At 41.5% G+C, this 25,743-nt stretch overlaps 2 protein-coding genes across 2 annotated transcripts in view; one reads left to right on the top strand and one right to left on the bottom strand.

Annotated features, from left to right (window-relative positions):
* On the top strand, nucleotides 1-8,531 carry LOC140242546 (mitochondrial import inner membrane translocase subunit Tim13-like). Its single transcript, XM_072322287.1, has 3 exons — nucleotides 1-231; nucleotides 4,735-4,803; nucleotides 5,299-8,531. Exons 1-3 carry the CDS (start codon nucleotides 10-12, stop codon nucleotides 5,398-5,400), a joined length of 393 nt encoding a protein of 130 aa, XP_072178388.1. The 5' UTR covers nucleotides 1-9; the 3' UTR covers nucleotides 5,401-8,531.
* Nucleotides 8,532-9,300: 769 nt separating this feature from the next.
* Nucleotides 9,301-25,743, bottom strand: part of LOC140242814 (dynein axonemal heavy chain 5-like) — an 88,873-nt gene continuing 72,430 nt past the window's right edge. The window contains exons 68-84 of the mRNA XM_072322569.1: nucleotides 24,968-25,123; nucleotides 23,103-23,285; nucleotides 22,215-22,458; nucleotides 21,567-21,681; nucleotides 21,220-21,410; nucleotides 20,214-20,521; nucleotides 19,447-19,582; nucleotides 18,534-18,673; nucleotides 17,918-18,082; nucleotides 17,132-17,326; nucleotides 16,406-16,556; nucleotides 15,825-15,961; nucleotides 15,242-15,373; nucleotides 14,432-14,644; nucleotides 12,979-13,107; nucleotides 12,470-12,596; nucleotides 9,301-11,752 (exon numbers count right to left, since the gene is read on the bottom strand). Of these exons, the coding sequence (XP_072178670.1) occupies nucleotides 11,469-11,752; nucleotides 12,470-12,596; nucleotides 12,979-13,107; nucleotides 14,432-14,644; nucleotides 15,242-15,373; nucleotides 15,825-15,961; nucleotides 16,406-16,556; nucleotides 17,132-17,326; nucleotides 17,918-18,082; nucleotides 18,534-18,673; nucleotides 19,447-19,582; nucleotides 20,214-20,521; nucleotides 21,220-21,410; nucleotides 21,567-21,681; nucleotides 22,215-22,458; nucleotides 23,103-23,285; nucleotides 24,968-25,123 (3,006 nt within the window). The 3' untranslated portion in view covers nucleotides 9,301-11,468. The remainder of the gene's footprint in view (nucleotides 11,753-12,469; nucleotides 12,597-12,978; nucleotides 13,108-14,431; nucleotides 14,645-15,241; nucleotides 15,374-15,824; nucleotides 15,962-16,405; nucleotides 16,557-17,131; nucleotides 17,327-17,917; nucleotides 18,083-18,533; nucleotides 18,674-19,446; nucleotides 19,583-20,213; nucleotides 20,522-21,219; nucleotides 21,411-21,566; nucleotides 21,682-22,214; nucleotides 22,459-23,102; nucleotides 23,286-24,967; nucleotides 25,124-25,743) is intronic.

Below are 25,743 nucleotides of genomic sequence, written 5' to 3'. Positions count from 1 at the left end.
AGTGTGCACATGCACAGGGAAGAAATATCGGTGTTTCATCAGACTACTCGTACTCGCATTGTTCGGTGTCTTTTAGGGTTTTATTTCTTCAATATTAACAAAATGGATTCATTCGGCTCTTCTTTAGGAGGTTCTCCAGGAAGCGGAACTATGGATAGTGCTAAGAAGGGTCAGATAATGGATGAAGTACGAACACAAATCGCTCTTGCTAACGCCCAGGAGTTATTACAGGTACAATTTTGCCATTTGTGTAGTCCCATATATTGGATTAGTTATTACTTATGTCATGTCGGTCGCCATGCATGTGCCAGAATTTGCTAGCCTTGGACCCCTTGCGCGTTGGTGCCGGTTGGCCTTGTCAAGCGGCCCTTGTTGGCGCCGCAAATTCATTGCAATTTTGCTAATTCGCAGTGTTTTTTTCGACCAAGTCAGGTCAACACTTAAAAAAAAAACCCAGTAATAAAATACTAAAATATAGACTAAGTTACGTCACACGAGACGCACGGGAAGCGGAAGACGCAGACGAAAGCATGGGTTATCATAACTGCGACCAGCCCCAACACACAGTGTTGGGGCTGCGCATTGTAGCAGATACAATGATCATGACAGGCGAAGTATAGCGCCTAAATATCAATATGAAATTGCAAAAATTCTGTAATAGAAAGACTTACAGGTGAAGTTATAATGTTGAAGACTGACTGCGTTCAACTTTTGGTCCTGCCAATATTCCATTTCTGCTCGAATTGATGAGTTAAATACGACTCGGTCGAAAGGAACTTGGGAGAATGACATCTTATACAGTCAATGGATTTGAAACTTGTGCGCATGCGCTGGCCGTCAATTCATCTGTACAGCTGTAGCTTTATGGCAAGGCCGTATCATACTGTTGTGGCAAACCCTCTCGCTGTATATTGCGTTGCTTTCTGGGTGGGTACGCGCGCGCAGGCCTTGTCAGAAGGCTAAAAGCATTGCGACTCCGCCCGGCACATGAATATTTACGTGCGCAGTGTACTGCATACTGATTTCGAAAATGGTGAATGGGATGGGGAGCTAGGAGATGGACCTGTAAAAAAAACGTTTTTTCAAGATCATTGGACCAGTGTGAACAAGAACAAGGTGAACGTATGGTAGGAATTAGATAAGAATCTTATGTATACTATAAAAGTAAGTTTTTTTCTAGTGAAATTCGAAACTTACGGAGGCGCGAAAATCTGTGACAGACTGTGTATGTTTTTCAAGCTTACCGATATAGCACTCTATTGACTCAGGGCGCTCCCACAGTGTGTAACTGTGTACACGGAGCGTCCCGGGGTTAGGGTTATCATTAACCCCGGCGCGGGGCGCTGTAACATAGTAGAAAAGGGTCTAACCTTTACGGTATGTATTGGGGTCGCTGCTGCGGTTAGGGTTATCATATATGGTTATGTGCCGGGTGGCTAGATCTAATTCCATACCGGGGGCCGGGGGGTTACTGGCAGCGCGTGCCGACACGTTCGTGTCGTGTCGATGCCGGGTTATTTACCGGGCCCGCACCCGGAAGGTTAATGATAATGATAATGATAATGAATAACATTTATATAGCGCTTAATACTGATGTTTCTAAGCGCATCAAATCGGGGAAAAAAATAATATATATAACGTAAAAACAAAATACAGCATTATGTACATAGTATGGTAACGACAGCAACAACAACAACAACAGCAAAATTAAGGTTGTGTAAACAGATGAGTTTTCAACAATGACTTAAACCTATCAACATTTTCAGCGTTACGAATATAAAAAGGGAGTTCATTCCAAAGAAGTGGGGAAATAACTGAAAAGGCCCTATCACCACAACGTGTACAGGTGCGGGGACCACGTGATAATTGGAGAGCGGAGGAAGAACGAAGAGAACGGGTTGAAGTGGAGGAGCGGAAGGAAATTAAATCTTTAAGATAAGATGGGGCAAGATTATTACATATCTTGTAAACAATAAGGAGGATTTTAAAAGTGATATGTTGATGGATGGGGAGCCAGTGGAGGGATTGGAGAACTGGAGTAATGTGGTCAGATCTTTTTGTAAGGGTCACAAGCCTAGCAGCTGTATTTTGAATTCTTTGAAGTGGCGCAGTACTTGAAGCAGGGAGACCAACAAGAAGGGAATTGCAGTAGTCAAGATGAAAGGAAACAAATGCGTGAATGAGACGTTCCGTGGAAGACCGATCCAATAATTTACGTATTTTACCAATTTTACAAATACCCCAAGCGGCAGAACGACATGAATTCTTAATATGTTGTTGAAAGTTCAGATGCTTATTGACAATAACTCCGAGATCTCTGACGGACTGAGAGATGGGGATAGTACTATCTTCAAAGGAAAATTCTGTTAGAGAGCTACCCCGCCTGAACTGAGAATGAACATATAAAAATTCTGATTTAACACAATTCAATTTCAAATAATTATCGTGAGACCATTGCTTGATATCATCAACGCATCTACTAAGTTTGCAGAGTGCTTCGACTTGGGTATTTGGTTGTATGATTATGTAGATTTGAGTATCGTCGGCATACATAACATGTAAAATATCGTTATGAGAGTTGATTACTGAAGACAGAGGGGCTGTGTATAGAAGAAATAGTAAAGGACCAACCACAGACCCCTGGGGGACACCATGTCTAAGAGGGAACGACTGAGAAAATGCACCGTTCACAGTAACCATCTGGTGGCGGTCGTGTAAGTAAGATGCAATCCATCTCAAGACTGTTCCCGTTAGACCAAAATTAGTCTCCAATCTGTTAAGGAGAATTTCATGATTGATAGTATCAAACGCAGCAGAATAATCTAAAAGCAGAAGAGCAACTTCATGGCCTTTGTCTACTGCTAAGAGGAGGTCATTGAGTACCTTCAATAAGGCGCTTTCAGTGGAGTGGAAGTGCCTGTAGGCAGACTGATTACTAGGAAACAGCTGGTGTTCATCAAGATGATCTCTGAGTTGGCGAGCAACCACTTTCTCAAGAACTTTACCAAGAAAAGACAGATTAGCAATGGGGCGAAAATTATTCAAATCATTACGGTCTAAGCTGGGTTTCTTTAGAAAGGGCAATATGAGTGACCTTTTGAAGTGCTTAGGAACTACGCCTGATGACAACGAGAGATTCAGAATGTGAGTTATTGCAGGAAGAAATTCATCTAGACACTCTTTTAGTAGCCATGTGGGGAGAGGATCAAGAGAACAAGACTTGGACGGAAGAGAATTGATGAGACGTTTCATTTGTGACTCAGTGATTAAACCAAACTCAGAAAATACACACTCAGTGTTTATATTTATGCGAGAGGAATTAGAGAGAAAGATTTCAGGAGACACCGGGAATGAAGATGCAATGGTACTAATCTTGTTGTCGAAAAACTCAGCAAACTGATTGGCAAGTGCAGGATTTGAAGTATGGTCAGGAAGAGAAGAATCTGGATGTGCAATTGTGAGTCTTTTGATGATGTTGAAAAGTTGTTTGGTGTCTGCAGCAGCAATCTCCTCTCTTAGGTGCCTTGACTTGGCGTCAGCAAGGTGGCTGTAGTAGGACTCACACTCTTGCCGATACAGCTCTCTGTCAATGCAAAGACCAGACTTGATCATGCGGCGCTCTGCACGGCGTCTACGCTTCTTAGCCTCCTTCACTTCTGTCGTGTACCAGGGATTATTTGGCCGCACTGTTACAGATCTAGTCTTGAGCGGAGCGTACTTATCAAGAAGTCTTGTTACATGAGAGTTGAGCAGCAGGACAGCCTCGGAGGGACATGCTGGCTCTCTGATCTGGAAAAGTGATGCAGCAATGTCATTTTTAAAGGAGCAGAGGTCCATAGACCGTAGATTTCTGGAGGTAGTCTGCTTCTTGGGGTTCACTGGGCCTTTGAGGTTGAGAGTGGTGATGATGGCGGAGTGGTCAGAGGGCAGAAATGTGACAAGATTAACATTCGATACAATGTTGTCAACTTTTCTGCTTAGAACTAGGTCTAATGTGTGTCCAGCTTTATGAGTTGCCTCTTTAACATGCTGTTGAAATCCTAGAGAGTTAATGGTGCTTAGAAAAGATACAGCCAAATTATCCGTGCAATCGTCAACATGTATGTTGTAATCCCCAAGCAGAATGGAACGATAGTCATCGATTGCCACTGATTCCAGAAGTGTAGGGAATTCTGACAGAAATAAGTTATTGGTTAAATTGTTCTTAGCAGAAGGAGGTGGTCTGTAGATGCCATATACTCTCAGAGCGGATGAGTGAGAAAGGTTGATTGTGACATCAAGGAGTTCAAATGATGAGAACGTGAAAGTGTCATTTATGGAAATACGTGCAGATGAACGGACAAGCAAGCAGATGCCGCCACCTCTGGAATTCGTTCGAGGGCAGTGTACAAAGTCAAAGTTTGGAAGAGAGACCCTGACCCTAAGGCACTGTAAGCTGTAACCGTGTTAGCTGTCTGTAGTAACATCGAGGAATTGATCTCCAATATTGCCTAATCTGCAGTAAGAGTCCAATGAAAAATTTTGTCTCAGCATTTTTTTAGTTCGTCCTTGTGCACTTTACACGTCGATCACTTCAACAAACCGCCTGTTGCACGGAAGTCGTCATCAGGGCGCTGTAGGTAGTAACAATACTGCAGACTAATATTATGGTGATTGATAGTACACCATCATCCAAATTTCAGTGCTAAAGATGTGCAATAATACATCATGTGTCACTTTCACTCTACTGTACAGAAAATGACAGACAAGTGTTTCAAGAAGTGCGTCTACAAGCCTGGTACATCATTAGACAGTTCAGAACAGGTAAGGTAGCATTCATGTACAATTATTTAAAGGAGTAAATCTATAAAGGAAAGGTTTTTCAATTGTGAAGTACAGTCTTAAATCGACCGCACATACTTTGTACAGATTGTAAGTCAGATAATCGCCGAAGTAGAAAGTCTTTTCAACAAGTCCTCTTTATATATATATATATATTTTTTTTTTTTTTTTCATTTTAATCCCTTGTTAGTTGAATTTTCTCTCAGTGGAAGCTCCCTCTTCGTTTAAATAGATTTGACTTGAGCGAGGTTGACTGTATTTATTTATTTATTTTTTTGCAACTTTTCATGCATTGATTTGCTAGTTTAGTACATGTGGCAAGGAAAACTATTAAACAAGTTAGCATGCAAAACTATGATGTTGGTATATGGTTGAATAGTTTTGAAATGTAATGGATGTCATGTGAAGTAGATCATGTAATGGAGACTAACTTCTTTTCATATTTTTTTCTCCCAATTTTTCTTGGCCCCTCTCCAGAAATGTATAGCAATGTGCATGGACAGGTATATGGATTCGTGGAACACGGTGTCAAAGGCCTACAACGCCAGACTGCAGCGGGAACGCAACCGGCTGACATAATGCCGGCGGATGGCCTTCCCTATCTCTCGTCTCTCGGTGTTGTAGATACTGCTCAGTCATCCTTGCTTGTGGTCAGTGCAACGGGCATTCAACGATTACTGGTCCTTGCACGGAAGGTTACGGATAATTCATTCAGTCGGTCAGTCAGTGGACGCAGGCTGAGTGTGCCGCCAGTTGGCTGTAATTGTTGAACGTTTGATTATGATGTGTCAGTTTGGTGTGACTAGTAATCGGTGAGAGATTTGGTACATGTCTTCCTGTTCAGTTCTCACCAAGCAAAGAACTAATTATTTTCCCCCAACGAAAGAGAGGGTGATATGAAAGTACTCATGGTGGATGTAAGCATACCAGAAATCAGAGATTAACTCCTACCAGAGCCATTTTAAATTCTGGATGATGTTTTGCTTAGTGGACACTAAACCTTGCAGACTCAAAAAATCACCCCCCCCCAAAAAAAAAAAAAAATAAAAAAATAAAAAATAAATAACAAAATAAATAAATAAATAGAAATAAATAAAAAAATAAATAAATAAAAATAAAAAACAAAAAATAAATGAAAATAGTAAGTAAATAAATAAAAGTAATGATGGTTACATCACATGAAAGAGCCTTCAAATTTGTTCAGTTATGTAACTAACAAAAATTTTATTTTGGCTCAAAATTTCATGCCAGGGCCCTTCTGCCAGGCAGGCAGTGACATTGCATAATTTAGTTATAGGCACACAATCAAATTCTGAGCCACAAAATCTTTTGTTTGCTCCTAGAATACTGTACCATGTGCAGTTTTATGTATAGTGACCGTACACTCTTGTGCAAATTCACGCAGCCTTGATAATGAAGGTTGCGAAGGAATATACTGTGAAGGAATACTGTAATTAATTTTTGTCATTTAAACTACTGGATGGTATTGGCAAGACCAATGTAAGCACATGTTTTGAAACCCATATTATCTAAACCTGGATTGTAATGATTCTTACTGTAATGGAAGTTTGAGTGTTTGGTGCAGTGGCATTTATATTTGTTGATCACAACTTTTATCCTACACAGAATCAAATTTTACTCCAGTGTGGTATAGTGTACAGTGTGCATGGCATACAATGTATTCAGTGCAGCAGAATTTCCAGTGAATCAGAAAACAATTTTGCAAGGAGAAGTACGATGAGCTTTCAGAAATTGGAGATATGCTCTGTTTGACTCATACAGACTTAATAGTCATTGATAACGGAGAGCTTGTAGCACTACATTGGAAGCCTACTGAGAAGAACTGTGTGTGTTCATAAGGTGATGTGGAGTTTGAATTACAGCATGGATCACTGCAGAAATAGATAGCACAGATTGTCACAGGAGTTTTTTATTCCATGCAGTCCAGCTTGAGGAATTCATTACCTCCTGTAAAAGTGGAAACTTTCACGCTCAGCTGGGTAAGCTTAATTTTATATGTTTTTACTTCCACCAAATCAAGATATAAACTAGTTATTACCCATAACGGGCAAAAACAAAAACAAGAAAATGCAGGCTTACATTTTCGCGCTAGTTTCATGTTGTGTGAAGTGCAAAGGAAATTCCCCACTGCGAAAATTTCCACTTTTACAGAATGTGAAATCCTCAGGGTCCACCATTGGAAGAGTTTGAATTATGTATGAGTGTATTCAGTAAAAGATATGCATGGAATGTAGACCAACAGAAATCCAGTGATAGCAACTTTTTGGTAGTGTTGAACCTTGTACAGTGGACTCCTGTTATGACAAAATCCTTGGGACCAGCAGTTTTCTTTCGTTAAATAGAAATTTTGTCAGATAACCGAACAAATAAACAATAAAAAAAAACATAGAGTGGATAGTGCTGTGGCCTGAATGTTTACTTCATTGTAACTGGAATTTTGTTTTAACCATCCATGTTCATTACAACAGGAGTACACTGTATTACACAGATGAATTTAAATGTATTATGTGTACAAATTTACATCTGTCCTACTGAAGTCCATACATACAGATGCTCTACCTCACTGATTCACATGATTACCAGGTACATACTGTTGAGCATATTCAAGCAAATTTTGTTTTGTTTTGGAGCAGCCAGAAACGGCAATGTGCCTGCTACGTATGTTAGGCTGTTTTCTTTGATGTGTATGAATATGTTTTGTGCCTGTGAGTGTAGTGGAAGTATATACAATGTACTCTCTTTCATAGCATATTTTTCTCTTTAATCTTTGCTTATTTTGTGTGTGTGTGTCTCTGTCAATCTCTTAGCCTCTACCCCTGCCCTCTCATCCACTCTTTCTTTCTTGCTTGATAAATTGCCTTGTAGGTAATTGTCATATCAGCGGGAAGGTGCATTATTAACCTACCCAATGCCATGCCCCAGACATTGCAAGCTAGACTCTGTCAAAGGGAGCATATTAGGAGAGCCTCCACCAGCTCCTACCTACCTAGTAGTTGTGTTGGGTGTGTGATTTGGCCAAAGAGGACTCCATTACATTTCTCTGTAACTCTCCATAATTACAATACATCTATCGCTTTATCTGCTGTGAATGAGGAATACCCGGACCTATGTTTTCAGGAGCTAGCTGAAATGAATCAAAATGCAAAGGGGAGTACAGCTATATCGCAAGCCTCTTCAGCAGAAAACGACTTGTGTTTCAAAATTATCCTAAGTCACTGTTCTGATACTCATGTTTGTTAAAGGCATATATGATATTTACCCTTGAAGTCTTTTGTTGGATAGATATCAGTATATGCCATACTTGGCATTTTTCTTTTCAAACAATGACAAATAAATTTTTCTTATCTCAAAATTCAAGATTTGTTGTATCTTTCAACAAAATTTTGACCTGCAAAAGCGATGATCCCTTGTCCAAGGGAGTTTTGTTGTGATAGAAATCCTCCGTAACCATCAAACAGAGACCAGTTCAGAGACCAGTTCACTGCACACCCCTTCTGTGGGCCCGACCTGTGCTGTACAGTATCTTGAACTTTGAATTAAAGTTCATTTACGGACTTGCGTCCCTCTGAATGTTATTTTGAATTCACTGCTTGCTGAGGAGTCTGCAACAGTCACTCGGAGTCTGGTAGACCTCATGGTGGAATTTTATAAAGACTGTGAAATGAGTTTTTATGTATTAAAAAGAAAAAAAATACAATAATATAATTGATTATTTGATGTGCTGTGTAGTCTTTTGTCTGGCATGATTCATTCAATATGCTCAGTTTGAGGGTTTGATGAATGTGTTGAAGGAGTCTTTGATAGCAACTCTTGCTGGAATGGCAACTTCAATAGTAACAGCCAATCAGGAAGCTGGATTCTTGCCGTAACTATGAGAATTATCAGTCCAGCAAGAGTTGTTATCATATCAACTTTTCATGAAATGGGGCCCTGCACATTAATTTAGCTCTCCAGAGGCTCCTACCCCAAGTTTCTCTTAATCAGGATATTAGGGAGCTTTACATTTTGACACGCCGATGTTTGAGACGACGCTCGAGCTGGACGTTCTCCTCTCCCCCGTGTCGTACTGAAAAGTAGCTTTAGATTATGCTGGGACGCAATGTATGAAAAATAAAATGCCGCCCCATATGATCAGTGCATGAAGTACATGTAGTTATCTACATTGTGAATTGAGCGGACGTAAAAACAGCCCAGAACACGTAGTGAAAAAGTTAAGACGTCGTGAGCTAAAAATAGATCGACTTGATGCGCGCTTTTGCGCATGCTCAGAATAGTTTTTTTTCCTCTGAACGTCCCCGTCACGAAAATCTAAAGCTCCCTATTCTCCAGTCTGGGGCCCTCGCAAACTGGAGACTCTTGATTGTGCAAACATGCGCACAATATTGTGTGTGTCAGAGAGAGAGAGCAATCACATTACATTTAAGAAACACAAACATATTCAACACTTGTTAATTTTCCTATATATTCTCATTTTGATTTATTGCATGCAAACACAGCACGGTTATAACAAATATCATTACAATGGTGGCAACATCTTTAATACACAAACACTGTGATATTCAATATACCCACATCACCAGGTGTACAAAATCCAATAATTTCACACCATAACATGCATAGACTTGGGAATTGATGGCAGAGTAGACATATCCAACATATCAAATGTACAACTGATTAGGAATGCAGCCCTATGTTAGGGCATATCAGAGCATGGAATCTCCTTTTTCATCTCTTTTTTTCCCTCCCTCTTCACATCTGCATTCTACAATCTATTTATCTTGCAGTTGAACAACAACAAAATTTGAATATTAATTTTGGGAAGAAGAAATGCGGCAAAAATAACTCCAAAAGGCTGACAAATCACTGAACTAATGGTCTTCAAGAACTTTTCTCTTTTCCAGCATTTATGTGGATTACCCTATGATCTTTCATAAGCAGAGGAATGTAAGGTTATTTGCTCCTAGCTTTTGATTTATCCCATAGTAACCTTGCCAAACAATTCATGAAATATAGATGTACTGGATATATACATCAAATGGCCCTCTCCTATCCAAAGCATATTTTGCTCAGACCTAAATGTCTCAGAAAGTCACAGCACTATCCATCAACACAAACTGTAGTTCATATAAATAACTGTAGCTAAATACACATATTTTTCTATTTTGCTTCTTCTGTCAGTAAATAGGTCACTCCAAATACGTATAGCATTCCATGTAAAATTTGAAATAGATGGTATTTCTTAAATGTGAAAATAGATTTTTTTTTTTAATACATGTTGAATACATAGCATGTGTAACAAGTCAAATAACCAACTGCAAATATTTTGAAACAATGGCAATGCAAAAGGTTCAGCACATTTACATAAATAAGTAAATTTACCCACACAAGAAGGGAAAATTCATAAAATTCTTTATACCATATACCATTATAGGAATTACAACTTGATATCATATCTTCAAGGCTTGGAGGACAAAGCATTACATTAAACATGGCACTATACACACACAGTCATATATTCAATATTCAAGGCATTGAAAGTTTCGCATAATCAAGGCATCTGGAGCGCACATTACTACCACAGTACTGGAAGCACCAGCGAACATCAAAACTGGACGAAAGAGGGCATGGACGGAATGGAAAGTCTTAATGCAAACATATTGTCGTCGGATACGATTCAGTGACCTGGTTCAGGCTGAAGCTAGCATTTGGCTGCATACCGGTATTGATGATACTGTTTCATTTCTATTCTTTGCTTTCTCCCTTAACGTGACAAATTGATAGGTAACCGAGTCTTGCCTCTACAGCTAACCAGGTATTTAGACTAAAAAAAGAACATAAGAAGAAAATAGTTCAAACTCTAAAAATACAACTGTATGCAAGTCCCACTCGATCAAAATGGTTCAAATTCCCAAACGCTGACAAAAGTCATTCACACAGACGACAGATAACCAACAAATAAAATTATAATTTGCTGTCCTTAAAAAAAAAAAAAAAAAATGGCATGGTAATAAAATATAGAGAGTATCTTGTACTAAATGCTCTAGATGGTCCAAACAAAAGGGTCAGGTAGAACTCTGTCACAGTCCACATATTTCATTAACGTCAAACAAAACAGGTAGCTGATATCTGCAAGGTTTTTTAAACAATATCACGACAGTGTATTGTGAGGAGGCATTACCTGCAGTGGAATGTACATTATCATTGTGGTCCAACATGTAAGCATTTGCAATAAGAGTGTAATGTCTACAAGAGGTGTAAAACCAGCTGGCTAGCAAGGCCATGACAAAATTTCACTTCAATAATTTCAAACCAAAAGGAATAAACTGATGCATATGACAATGTCACTACAAATGCTGAAATAATACATCACCCAGTTACACCAAACAGTGCAAATCTATGTGTTGTATGACACTAATTATCTATTTGTGTAAAGCTGTGTGCCATTCTAATTTTTGTATCAGAATATTTATAATCCTGTCCTGTCTAGATATCATCTTATTCTTTCACCCCTACATGAAATTATTTTCCCCCATGCTAAGCTTCTCATCAATCCCTTAACCTCCCCTCGTTCCTCCTCCGCATCCTGCTTCTTCTCCGTCTCCCACGGCAACCAGCCGGCCGACGCCCTACTTGGTGTCGCAGAGCAGTGCCACGCCCCTCAGGATCCAGTGGTCGGGGTGCTGCACGGTCTTCAGGTACAGCGGGAAGATGTAGGTGAGGTCGGTTCGGCGTGGCTTCTTGTAGACGGGGCACTCGTAGAGGCGCGGGTCCTTGCCCCCGATGGCGTTGATGGCGTACACGTGGCAGACGGGGAGGGGGGTGAAGAGAACCTTGGGCGGGGGCTCAATCAGCTTGCAGTTGCGGCGGTCCCAGCCGGCGCCATCCAGGAACAGGCCATGGATGTAGACGCCTAGAGAAGAGGGGAGAAAAGAAATCAGATTGAAATAAGAGAATGCCCATCAATCCTCACGCCTCAATGTGTATTGCAGAAACAAGATCTCAATAAAATTATAGAAGATGAATACATGATTTCTGGCAGTATCTCGACAACAAATCATACAAACATCCAATGTGACACACACATATATGAAACAAAACAAATGCACATTTCAACCAGTTTGATAATATGAAGGAAATATCATATCAAATCTGCCATATCAAGTTCCACTCATTCAATTCATGGCTCAGAAAAAAAAAGCAAAAAAATCAGAAGTAGGGACAGATGCAAATATTACACTAGCAACAAATGTTTGTAATATAATATTTTGTACATATTTGGGACTGTATCATTCTTTTTTTGTCTTAATTATCAACTCATTTGGAGAAACAAGTGGGAAATTAAGGTCTTGAGTTGCTTGTTAGGCCATCCAATTTTGTACTGGGATGGTGGTGGTGCTTAATACAACTACATTTTTTTTTTCAAACTTCAAGTCCTTCAAATCAGGATGAATTGTAAGACTTAAGAGTCTTTCAAAATTCATCAAATGCTATGATTTGGGGACTTGGTTGCCTGAACTTAGCATTTCCATTCTAATTGATGGAATGGGGTTGCTACAGATGAGCTGGGTGAGTGATACATGGTAATGTGAGTTGCATCAGAGAAGGTATGAAAAACCGGTGCACTCACCTTCAGCCGGGGGTCCAGAAATGTCCTCCTTGAGGTAACGGGTCATGTCGTTATGCAACACCACGCTGTCCAAGGCCCATCCCTTGTGGGCGCGGGTGATCTCCTGTCGCATGGCTGTCAAGAAACCCTGTGAACACACACACAGACACACAAAATCCATTTGTTCATATTCAAATATGGATAGACATGTAATGTTACTGGAAATTATGCAGTCGATTTCTCTTAGCAGAAATGTTGACACCAGACTCGAGGCTCATTGCCAGATTGTCATATTTCTCTTGGGTGTCCTCACAAAGTCATGCATTGTCTGATTTGCTTCAATATTTTCCTTGTATATCTAATTGAAGAACAAAACATAAAAGAAAAATAATTGATACAAAGATTTTTTGCCCCTTTCTAAACAAAACTCTGAAATGATATTAAATCTGAAAGTCACTGGGAGTTATATACAGCATACGAGTGAATCAGAAGTCCGTAAATGTTTGTTTTTCTGCTTCTGTTCCTCTTACCTGTGGATTGAAGAATCCTGTCATCCAGAAGACATTGGGGCGCCCCTCGAAGCACCAGCTGTGGAACTGGGCATGTCTGTCGATCAACTCGGTGAACCAGAATCCCAGGGTCATGGAGTCCCAAGAGATCTATGTAGGCAAGACCAGAGACAACAACTCAGCAATAAATGAGATAACACCGACCGTACTCGTTGGCATGAATAGTCACTGATCATGAGGGGAAGGTACTGCAATATTCGTACAACAACGAAAAAGATTCTATCGATCCCATTGCATGATTGCTCATCACATGACATGCAGTCAAATATGCTGTCGCTGTTGAGCCATGCAATTTTTGTCAGGCAATTTTGGATATTGCAGGGCTGACATCACCAATTTACAAGTGTATATCAACACCCATATTAGGATCATGATCAACTCATAGTTGCAACTGATTGACAAATTGCCCTACATCGACGTAAATAAGCACTGAATTGATCAGTGTTTTAGTAGTAGCCATGATAAAAAAATCATGGGCGTACATACTCGAGCAGGATTCGAACCTACGACCTCCTGATCACCGGACAGGCGTCATCTCCACTAGACCACCGAGCTTTCGCCCGACAGCAAGTGTTGGTTCTAATCCTTATAGCATGCAGCGGGTACTGCTTTGTTATTCAAATTCATGAAAATTCTTCCGTCGTGATGTTTTCATTGCAACTGATTGACAAATTGCCCTACATTGACGTAAATAAGCACTGAATTGATCAGTGTTTTAGTAGTAGCCATGATAAAAAAATCATGGGGGTACATACTCGAGCAGGATTCGAACCTACGACCTCCTGATCACCGGACAGGCGTCATCTCCACTAGTACGTCGATGTAGGGCAATTTGTCAATCAGTTGCAATGAAAACATCACGACGGAAGAATTTTCATGAATTTGAATAACAAAGCAGTACCCGCTGCATGCTATAAGGATTAGAACCAACACTTGCTGTCGGGCGAAAGCTCGGTGGTCTAGTGGAGATGATGCCTGTCCGGTGATCAGGAGGTCATAGGTTCGAATCCTGCTCGAGTATGTACGCCCATGATTTTTTTTATCATGGCTACTACTAAAACACTGATCAATTCAGTGCTTATTTACGTCGATGTAGGGCAATTTGTCAATCAGTTGCAATGAAAACATCACGACGGAAGAATTTTCATGAATTTGAACAACTCATAGTTGTTGCCACATTGCATGCCTCTGACATAATAATAAACATACCTCTTGGTGAAAAAAAATACTCTGCTGAAAGATGGCGCGCACATTTCATCCAAGCTTCTCGTTAATTAGACCACCTTATCTTTCTCTTGCGCTAAATTTTGCGCCATATCGCACTCGTGACATTCACTATCTGCATACTAAGGCATATTTCGAAGACTGTGTTTTCTTTAATGTGGTCTCAGCACGTTGGCAAAGACAAACGCACCTTCTTCCAGAAGCCAGGCACCCTGGCGTCGAACATGTTGTCGAGGGCGTCCCGCAGGTTCTCACTCATGATGATGGTGCCGTCGATGGCCAGCTTGAGGTCCTGCAGGGTGGTGCGCACGGAGGTGATGACGCGCTGCATGCGGTCGATCTCCTGGCGCAGGAAGATGTTCAGCGGCTGCAGGTGGCCCATCTTCTGCAGGCGTGCCTTGACCTGGTGGCGGGAGGAGAGAAAAATTTGAGCTTCGATTTCAGCGAGGATTTCTTCTACAGGTATGTGACCATAGAAGGAAGCAAGCAACTACTTATACACAAGCAACCACAAAACTTGCAGCTTTGAAGTCCCTTTGGAAGGACTGGGCACGGAAGAGAAGGGGCCATGCTGATGGGCACTATCACCGCCACCAACAAAACTTGAACTGAGGACCCTCTAAATGAGAGTCCAATATGTTATATCCGCTGAGCCATATTGGCACCTGGCGAGGACATCAGCTCCTAAGATGTTAAAATAAATGCCCCTACTCATTAACAGTTCTCATTGGCGGGAACTTGGGCCAGAAATAGAGCAATACTAACTAAATAATATCCCATAGTAATATAAAGGATAGCTCTAATGACATGAAGTGGATGCATCTCTCACTATATATGGTACAATGCGAGATCCCCATCACTCATTTATCGGTATTGAAAGCTATCTACACTCCGTCACTAAATGCTGCACGCACTGTGAGATCTTCACTGTCCTTTAAACCTGCGCGTGAACCCCTTTTTCGCACCCTGGGATGAGGTTTCCATGGGAATGATCGCTCACCTCATGAGGGATAAAGTCGTCCGGTAGTTTGGAGAGCATGTCATCACAGATCTTGTAGACAGTGGCCTCACGAGTCTCTCCTCCTCCACCGCCGGAGTCTTTGGGCTGGATGTTGAGGATGGTCTCCAACACCTGGTGGTGGGAGAGATAAAAGGGAGGATGGAGGAAAAAGAAGATGATTTGGTAATTTTGGTAATTTCAGAAGCATCATCATCATCATCATCACCTTCCTCAAAGTCACCACTATCTTCATTACCTTCATCACCATCAACATCGCCATCATCATCACCATCACCATCATCACTATCATCACATCAACACCACCATCATCATTATCATCATCACCATCATGATCATTACTACCATTAACATCACCAACATTACCATCATCGCCATCATCACCATAATCCCCATCATCAGCATCATCACCAACACTATTACCATCATAATAATATTCATCATCACCATCACCATCATCATCACCATATCATCATCACCAATCACCATTCACCATTCACCATTCACCATCACCATCACCATCACCATCACCATCACCAGTCACCATCACCATCATCCTACCCACCTCAGTAGCCATGTTGGTGGAGTATGTAATGTCGGCATTGGGATGAAGTCCAAAGGCCTCTGGGGAGTCAGTGAGGGGAAGGGAGTCAATGGCGTTGCGATACTCCTCCACGTTGCGGCACTTGGGAATGGTGTAGCCTGCACACGTGACAAAGAAAGCAAGAGAAAAACCACATGATATTGCAATGGATCTATACACTGATCTTCACAGAAAATGCTGAAAACTGATGTTCTTACAGATTTCGTGAAAAATTATCACCCAGTTGAAAGGGTGCCATTTCCCTCTCTGCATTTTAATAATTTATCAAAAGATGTATTGCCCTAATATGGTGAAACTTTTTCTTTATCTAGACAATTCTTACCAAGCCGAAGTGCCTCTGCTCTCGCAAAGCACTAGCTCTTTTAACATACCAGTACACAATCTATCAATCACAGAAAAGGTATATTTCAGTGTGGAGCTGGTGGCCCAAAATGCTCTTCTAATATGTCAAAGATGTATGCTTTTTTTTTGGGGGGGGGGGGGCAGTGAGGGTCACATGCAAAGGATTCTGCTCATTCTGTTACTCTTTATCTGTTACTCACCAGTGTAGAACTTGAACTTGTCACTGAACATGTCCTCAGAGAACCAGACGCGGCAGTAGGTGTTGAGTAGGCGCTTGTCGAAGTCATCAGTGACACGCCCACCGTACTGGACCTCACCAAACATGTACCGCACCGTGTTCCAGGAAATACCCTGTTGAATGTGGGGCATTGAAAGAATCATCAGTTTTGATATCGCCAGCACTATCATACCAATCCCTTTCGCCCGAGTCGTCCCAACATTCGGAACCACAGTGCTGACTTTGCCACAGAGGACATACATGTAATCCATCTATTTTCCAGTGTATTCTTAACAACAGATCATCCGTGTCAAACTGTTACAACATCGTTTCTGCCTATGGCAAAGAAAGCACACAAGAGACAGCTGCCCACCAGTGAAATTTATTTTTCTTTCTAAAACCTCGCACCTTCTACAGAAGAAACGAAACTTAGACAATATATCACCTTCACATTTTAAAATTATTGCTACAACGTGGTGAATTTTCACTTAGTCATACTGTCAATAATACTGAACAGAAAGTTGGCAGTTTCTAAGATTTGATGGCAGACAAACTGTAACTTCATTTCATTTCACATATGGGAATTGATCCATCACAAAAAGACAAATGAGAATCATGGAGGGAATGGACCTCTGTGAATTTGTTTGGTATCAATGCTTCACTGGCCTGTGTCAAACTAGACTATGAAATATTGTAAGCTTCTTCCTACCTTCTTGGGGTCGAGGTCGTCCAGGTGGTTGTTGACAAACTGGACACTGGCGGTGAAGTCGGCCTGGTTGAACTCGTAGGGGATGTTCCAGCCGAGGGGGCCAAACTTGCGCCTCTCCTGCACCGTGGTGTGCAGGAAGGCCACCCCGTACAGCACCGGCTTCCACTGCGGCATGTTGGAGATCTCAAGTTGCTCCTAACAGAGAGACATGGTTGGTGTGTGGGGGAAAGGCAGAGCATTTCAATGATACTGGTTCATCTTTGGTAAATCTCCCCCAAAATTGTCATTCCTGGTAAATAGGATTTATACTGTGGCACAGCATGCAAGCACACAACAGCCTCAACAAATCACAAAATACAATCAGTATTGTTGTACTGTTGAAACTTTTCCATCTGTGTAAGCAGATGACGAACATGATGAGGATATGTATTTGATGATAAGACACTAATGGTCATTCACTTGTTTTAGAACAAAATAAACAAATGATAAAAAAAACAAGTAGGAAAACCATCAAACCTCTCCGATGACAATGTTAATGTTCGATGGCTCAAAATGAGCAAAAGGTGGATTAATTTTCTAAATTACACAAGTCTAATGAAATGACAGAGTGAAGAGTCACACACGATACACCAACATCCTGACATTATTCCACCATATTCACTTAACACTGAGTATTTGCAGTTGAATCTTCACAAAGCTAAGATACATCACTCTTGTGACTTTATGATATACATTGTATGCACTTTTAAACCTTGTTTTGGGGAAACTCTGAAGCTTGTGACGTACCTGGGAGATACCAGCATAGGTCCGCTTGAGGCCAGCCTTGATGCCCTGGGGAGGCTCGTTGGTGAACTTGATGGACGACTGAAGCAGGTTGATGGGGAACTTGGGGTGCACCTCGGTGGTGATCCAGAGGCGGAACTGGTCGTGGCATGACTCCGACGTTGTCACCTGCCAAAAGGATCATTAAGTACAAAAATTTTGTAAGTTGAGAAGAAATTGGCGGGCAACCTTAATATGACGCCATAAGGACATACAAAAAGCCAGTAGCTACAGCAATATGCCAGTAATTATAACAAACGGGTCATGAAGACATCAAACTGCAGTAATGCTACAGATAAACTTGGCTATAATTGAAAAAGACCAAACTAAACATAATATACACGATAAATTCTGCACAAATGCTGTGAAACTTTCCATGAATGAGTGCTCTATAAATGAATGCACATTGCTCCTCCTCATCCTCATCATCACCATCATCATCATCACCAACACCACCACCACCACCATCATCATCACCACCACCATCTCCACCACCACCACCACCACCACCACCACCACCATCATCATCATCATCAGTGCAGTGCCACTTTTGGGAATTGGCTGTTCGCCGAAGACTCACCGTCTCAAGGAGTTCGTCCATGAAGCCGAGACCAAGATGGCAGTTCTGGAGGAGCACCCATCCTCCCTCCCCCATGAACGACTGGAGCAGTCGCCGGGCGTGGACCTCTTGACCTTGCCCCATGCTGATGGCACGGCAACCTGCATTGGTGGGAGAACGACACATCCATCTTAATCAAGATGTCATTCCCAATCAAGCCTACCACACCCAAATGAATCATGCTCTTCTTTGTCTTCAAAACTTGCAGAGGGCAGGAAAATGTAGATACAGGAAGTCCCCCCCCCCCCCCCCCCCTCAGTCCTCCAAAACTCTGAATGAAGCTCCATGCACTGTCTTGGCAAACTGGCGGGCATTTCATCTCATGTTTTGTCAGATAGTTTTTCTGACAAACTGTTTTAAGCTACTGAAATCCTTGCATGTAACTGGCTGAGAGCAAGAAAAGATATCTGACAAAACACTTGAAGAAATGCCACCCTCATCTCTCCCACATTTGTGCACGTTATTGTGTGTTTGTGTTTCAGGCTAGCGTGCATCAATTCACATTTCATACACTGTCCAGTGTTTTACTGAACATTACAGGAGTGGAAGGGGTGAGTTTTAGAGCAGAAGTTCAATGTACACACTGGTACGGTGTGACAGAATGAGTTGGTTATGAATCCTGTTTTAACATTCAAAAGGAACACCAACTTTAAGGTTCACTAAAAAGAAAAAATTCACACAAAACAAATCCTGTCATTGTTTCAACCAAATTTATTCTGTATGTATTTCTTTTGTATGTATCATAAAAATTACATATATTCTTATAATCATGCTGCCCATACATAACTTGTGCACAAAATTCCACTAATTTCCTTTTGTTTGGGGGGTAGGGAGGGGCATGGAAGACAGATGGGAAGCCAAGGGGATCACTCACGAAGGTTCATCTTCTTAGCCAGCGCCTCGATGGAGGCGGTGGGGTCGGATCCCATGGACAGGAAACAGATGAGGGGTGTCCTCTTGTCACTCTCCTCCCACATGGTCTCCAGGTTGAGGATGACTCCCTCCGCAAACTGGACCGCATCACAGAGACAAAGAGAGATAGAGGGGTCATCGACAACTGTAAGGATGGCAATAATGCTATGTCAACAACAATGCTGCGACTTTCGAAATTGCTTTCAGTGCATAGAAGAGCAAATTTGTCATTATATCTTTTGTAGAGACTTTGTAATCCCTGTACATACTGTATGACACAGTTTTAAGAAAATAAGGGAAAATAGCAGGGAAGGGACTGAGATAGAGCAAGAGAGACACAAAGGGATGCAGAATCAACTTTGATAAAAAAAAGTAAAGTGTCAACACACAGTCACTGAGGCACCACTATCATTTTATTCTGGCAGTATCTTGGCTTGATTATACGTCTCTAACGTGCCATAGATAGAGAAAGTGTGGCCAACTATAAGAATGGGCGCCATGTCATGTTGCTACCCAGCACAGAGTATGTTCACACATGTGTGTTTACGCTTATACGTGCAGTGTTTTAGTCTTTGCATGACAAGCACGTCATTGGGTAATGACATGGCGCCTGGTAATCAAGGGACCAGCTATTGACCAATCACAGCTCATTTAGGCAAAAACCCAAGTTGGCCATATTCTTCTCTATATACGGCATTGGCATATCCGGTAAGAGTATTCCACACTCACCCTCACGCCGATGGAGTCAGCGATGTACTTGCGAGCCTGGGGGATGGCGCGGTCGGGGCACCAGGAGCGGACAAGGAGGAGACGGCGGAAGACGTCCAGGGAGGTAGAGTAGCCGTCGGGGATGGTGGCCTCCTCGGGGCTGTCCTCGTCGAACCAGTTCTTCCAGGCCTTGTCGTTGCGCGACACCTGCCCCAGCAGCTGAGAGAACTGGGGCAGCTTGCTCAGCTGCACCAGGTTCAGCCATGTGGTGTCCAGGATCCACTTGCGGGGCTTGGGGTCCACGGCGTTCATGTCCAGAGCCGCACCACCTGTTGGGCATCAGCACAACGCATAGAGACAGTCTGCTTGTTAAGATCTACATACTTTTTTTCAACATGAGCCAATGGATGGTGGGAAAATAAAGCACCATCAATATGAAGAATGCCCTGGTGTTCACAGAGATACAAGAGTAAATTTGATCTAAGTATGCAACAAACTTCATAAATCCAACAAACTTTATACATGTACAAACAAAAACAGCACATGAACAGAGAGTTCCAATAAAAAGAGAGAAGATCTGAAAGTTATGAGACCATAAACCTTCCACTAGACTAAAATCAAGCTTTACTAGGCAATTATTACACAACTCATTTTTGTAAAAGTTCCCTTCTGCATATGGAGGAGGGGGGGGGGGGCAGCATCTCACACACACACTGACACAGATACATGGGATATATCTCACACCCTCTATGAACAAATGTACCGATTCTGTTACCTATTTCAAAAGGAAAATCTGTTTTTTTGTGATTTTAACAAAAAAATGTGAAGATGAAAACATGCAAAAGTAAACACTGCATAGTGATTGCTTAATTGCATGTGCCATACCTTTACAGAAAAAAAAAAAAAGAAATCAGTATTTTTTTCTTCTGGGAAGGATTCTGTGGTTTCACTCAAGCTAATAGCACAATTATCATAGCATGTTTTTCCTCCGCTGTGGATGTGAGGAGAGAAAAATGAGCTTGCTTACCCTTGATGAAGGTGGAAAACTCCTCATGCTTGATCTTCGCGAGCTGCATGTCAATCTTGAGCGTGAGCAGCAGGGTGAAGAGGAACTTGTGGTTCTCGTACAGGCCGCGCGCCGTGTACTTGAAGACGTCGTAGGTCATGAAGTCGATGATGTTGGCGATGCGCTTGGCCGTGATCGGACTCTTCTGCGACCTGCGCGATTGGGAAAGGAGACGGAAGAGTAGATGCGTCAGAGATCGAGCGGAGGGGACAAGTTTCATGGACAAATCATACATTTGTGAAACTATCTTGAGAGGCAAACATGTCATACATCAAAGAGATGTGTATAAAGCAGCAACTGTGACAAACCTGGCCATGGAGAGGTCAAAGAGACCCAGGAACTGCTTGAGGGAAGTCTGGTACATGACGTTCACCATGCTCATCTCAGTGATCAAGAAGTACAGGGTGCTGCCACGGGTGGCCACTGGAATGATGGCAAAAGAGAGCAAGATGACATTCGTAAGTTGTATTCGTCCATACTGACATCTTTACAACATACAATACTGTACTAGAAGGCATAGAGAGATCTCAGCTTTCCTTGAGGCTTACTTGCTTGTTTGTTATGTGCATACTTACTTGTATAACCTATCTTTTGATGATGAGGGAATGAAATGAATAATTACAAGAACTGTTTTGTTTCCATGGCAATTCTAAAGCAAAAAATATTTATGAAGACACTACACAGGGTTCTTAAGACTACACCCCTATAGATTTTGGAAGACTTGCAAAAGACACCTATGTGTAAAAGGTGGGCATGATCACATTCTATAAATACTTTGACAATTACATACACATATTTCAAATAGTCCTTTCCCTACCAAGACGGAAAAATATACAATAAAAGTCACACTTAACAAGAGCTCGTAAATACAGACTGGTATTTTTTTCACAAGACATCCGGCAAATATTGCTAGTGGAAGAAAGTCACTAAAAAGGCATGTGGAAGTGGGCGCTCACCCGGTCTGAACTCCTCGCGGGCGGTGTTGATGCGGACCTCCGTCTCTGCGGCGATGGTCAGCTTCTCGCTAACCTCCTCGGCCGTGATCTTGGTGACGCGCAGCACCTCGATGAGGCTCTCGTCCTCCACGAGGGAGCCCTCCGTGCTGGTCAGGCGGTAGAGGAGGTTGTCCTCCAGCTCCTGCATCTTGCGCTTGTTGGCCGTCACCTCCTCCATCAGCTTGGTGCGCTCTGCCTCCAGCTCCTGCAAGAGAGATGGGCGATGAGTGCCAAGGAATTTAGGGGGGTAAGGAGTTGGCAGTTAAAAAAATTGAGTCAAGTGCATTAAAGCAATGAGCAATCGTTGCCAAGGAATTTGAGGAGTAAGGAGTTGGTAGTCAGGTAAAAGTAAAGTCAAGTGCACCAAAGTGATGGCCGACTGTTGCCGAGGAATTTGAGGGGTTAGGAGTCGGTAATCATATTACGAAAGTGGAGTCAAGTGGATCAGAGCAGGCCAGCAATATCAAATTCCTCACAGATTGGAGTTATAGTCACCTCCTAACTAAGCTTTTCTGAGGTAATGCACAAGATTAACTGACCATGTATTTGATGCTTGATTTCTGACATTTTTTTTCTCTCTCCTTTTTCTTCTCAGCAAAAGAATTGAAATGGGATGACTTTGTAATGCAGTAGTCTTCCCTGTAATCACGAACTGAAATGTTAGCACAAGAATCTGTATCCTACCCCCCATACCCCCTATGTGAACAATTTTAGGACGGATAGATTATTACACAATTTTTTTAGATTACAGACTATACTAGGCACTGTGAACTCCTCTGAAGCCAATTCATACCAACAAAGTTTATGGAATATGCATGTGTGCACAAGCACGGATGCACGTCAACTCACATTCTTCTCCGTGAGGATGACAATGCCCAGCAGCTGGTCCTCCAGCCCCTTCATGGTGACAGTGAAGTCGATGATGGAGGTCCTGGCACTGATCTCCGGGGTGTAGGCCGGGTTGGCCAGCTTGGTGGTGATGTACATGGCAAAGTTGTTCATCACGTCGCACTCCTTGTCTCCCACTTTCACCTGGGGGATGGGGGGGGGGGGGAGAGGAGGGGAGGAGGAGGAGGAGAAAGGAACCAAGTGATATGACAGCTCAAGATAAATGATGCTACTTTGAAGGTGATGATAAACAACATACCAACAACAAATGAAAAACAGCGATAAGAACATTACTAAGAAATATTTAAACAAACAAATAAATCATGCTACTTTAAATGTGATGATATACCACATAACAATAACAAAAGCAGGAGTAATAAGAACAATACTCAGAGATATAAACAAACAGAATAATGATTATGTGCAGCTTATCTACCTTAAATGAATGATGCTACTTTGAATGTGATGATAAACAACATACCAACAACAAACAAAAACAATGTTTAGCAATAAGAACATTACTCGGAGATATAAACACAAATGAATGATGCCACTTTAACCCTATTCTAACTGGGGGGGGGGGGGGTCAAATTGACCCTCCCCTCGACGTTTCGCGCTACGATTTCGCAACGCGCAAAGCTTTTGCCGCGTCGTTTCACGACTTTTTTCATTGAAGTCTCCCGCATATTTTGAGACCAAATTTGCGACATCCGGGTACACCATTTTGAAGTTACGTAATGTTTTGCATATGCATGTCAACCAAAAAACAGCTCAAATTCATGATATCGTGTGCAAATCCAATGCAAATTGTGTTTTTTGGTTAAATTGATATAAATTAGATTATTTCAACTTTTAACCATTGAAATTAATCAATTCTAGTGTAGATAAGCCTGAAAAAGTGCCTGCAACAAGTTTTGGCAAAAAAACAATAGGAAACAAAAGGTTGAAAAAACAACAAAATACATAAGAAATTGACAAAAAACAATAAAAAACAAAAGAAATTAATTTCAATTGAGCTATTTTTTTACACAAAAAATGTTTGATGTGTCTTGAGGAATTCTGACACAAAAATTTAGCAATCCTCCAGTCTTTTTAATGGAGTTATAGGTGAAAATATGATTTCATGCACAAATTTGCATAATTGATTTATTAAAAATAGAAAGGCAATATTTTTCTATTGTATGACGATGTAATCTTGTAGTTGACCTCCAGCTCTATCTTCAGGCAAAATATCGCGGCGATCGCGCGATTGGCGGCCGAGATCTGAAGGGGAGGTCAAATTGACCCCCCCTCAGTAAAAACTTGGTCTCAAATAGCCCAGTTAGAATAGGGTTAAATGTGATGACATAGCATATAACAACAACAAGCAAACAAGCAGTAATAAAAACAATACTCAAGTATATATACAGTTGAACCTCTATTATCCGGCCTCCCTTTATCCGGATCTCTCTATTATCCGGACGCAATCTCGCTGTGATTTTTTTTTAATAGGAGAACTCCTACCCAAACACACATGAATTACATATTACTTCCAATATGATTAACATACATTGCATCAAATTTCCTTCCAAAGCTTACCTTCAGACATTTCAACATCCTGAAACATCCCCAAATGTAACAATGAAAAGGTTGCAGTATACACATTACTACATGTGGTACTACAATGGGCTACATCAGTACATGTGTATGTATATGTACATGTATAAAGCATTGAGTCTCCCGTATCCGGCCAAATCCCTTATCCGGATGAGCCCCGGTCCCGACTTGTCCGGATACGAGAGGTTCAACTGTACAAGCAAATTAATGATAATGTGCCGCTCGTTTACCTTGAATGTGGAGCCAGACTTGATGAAGTTCTTCTCCAGCACATTGTCCAGGGCGGGGTCCAACTCCTCTGCCACATCCTCAATGAGGAGGGGTCGCCCTAGCGACAGGGCATCCTCCAGATGGGTACGGAAGTACTTGTGGTTCAGGGATGTCACCTGCAAGTTGTAGGAACGACAAATTGCACCAAATGGAATAATTGTAATGTGATGCTCATCAACTCCTTTTCCTGACTGCATATCAATAATGAAGACAACTTTTGGCATCCAAACATCCCCAGATTCTCACCAAACGCTGGTAAATTTGTGATGGATGATCGCACTACAAGCATTTCTCTTTCAGTAGGCAACAGTAAAATAACACTACATCAACTAAAATTTCAGTACTTTGGTAAACATTGCGTATGACAAAATCTTGGCAGCAATTTTTGTTTTCATTCTAAACCAAGGCCCTGCTATCTTTGATGTGTGCTTTGAACACTGTCATTCTCATTATGATCACTGTTATCATTACAATAATAATTTGTTATTTATTATCATCATGATCATTCATCCTCTTCTCATTTATCATCAGTATCATTACTAAGATCATCACCATCATTAAGATCATCATCATCATCATCATCACCATCATTGCCATCATTACCATCATCACTATCATTCATCATCATCATCATTTATCATCAATCATCATCTTCATCACCATCATGCACTATCATTATTTGTACTGAAAGGTGATGCTGTCATTTCTTTCCTATTTTTTTTTATTTTTATTTTTT

The sequence above is a fragment of the Diadema setosum genome, chromosome 19 (genome assembly GCF_964275005.1).
Source record: "Diadema setosum chromosome 19, eeDiaSeto1, whole genome shotgun sequence".
NCBI lineage: Eukaryota > Metazoa > Echinodermata > Echinoidea > Diadematoida > Diadematidae > Diadema > Diadema setosum.
The sequence above is the reverse complement of the archived record's forward strand: the minus strand, read 5'-3'. Positions and strand labels throughout refer to the sequence as shown.

Coding starts and splice junctions, on each gene's coding strand:
- LOC140242546 (XM_072322287.1), top strand. CDS start 10: ATGCACAGGGAAGAAATATCGGTGTTTCATCAGACTACTCGTACTCGC. Junction 232..4,734: donor ACGCCCAGGAGTTATTACAG/GTACAATTTTGC, acceptor TCTACTGTACAG/AAAATGACAGACAAGTGTTT. Junction 4,804..5,298: donor CATTAGACAGTTCAGAACAG/GTAAGGTAGCAT, acceptor GCCCCTCTCCAG/AAATGTATAGCAATGTGCAT.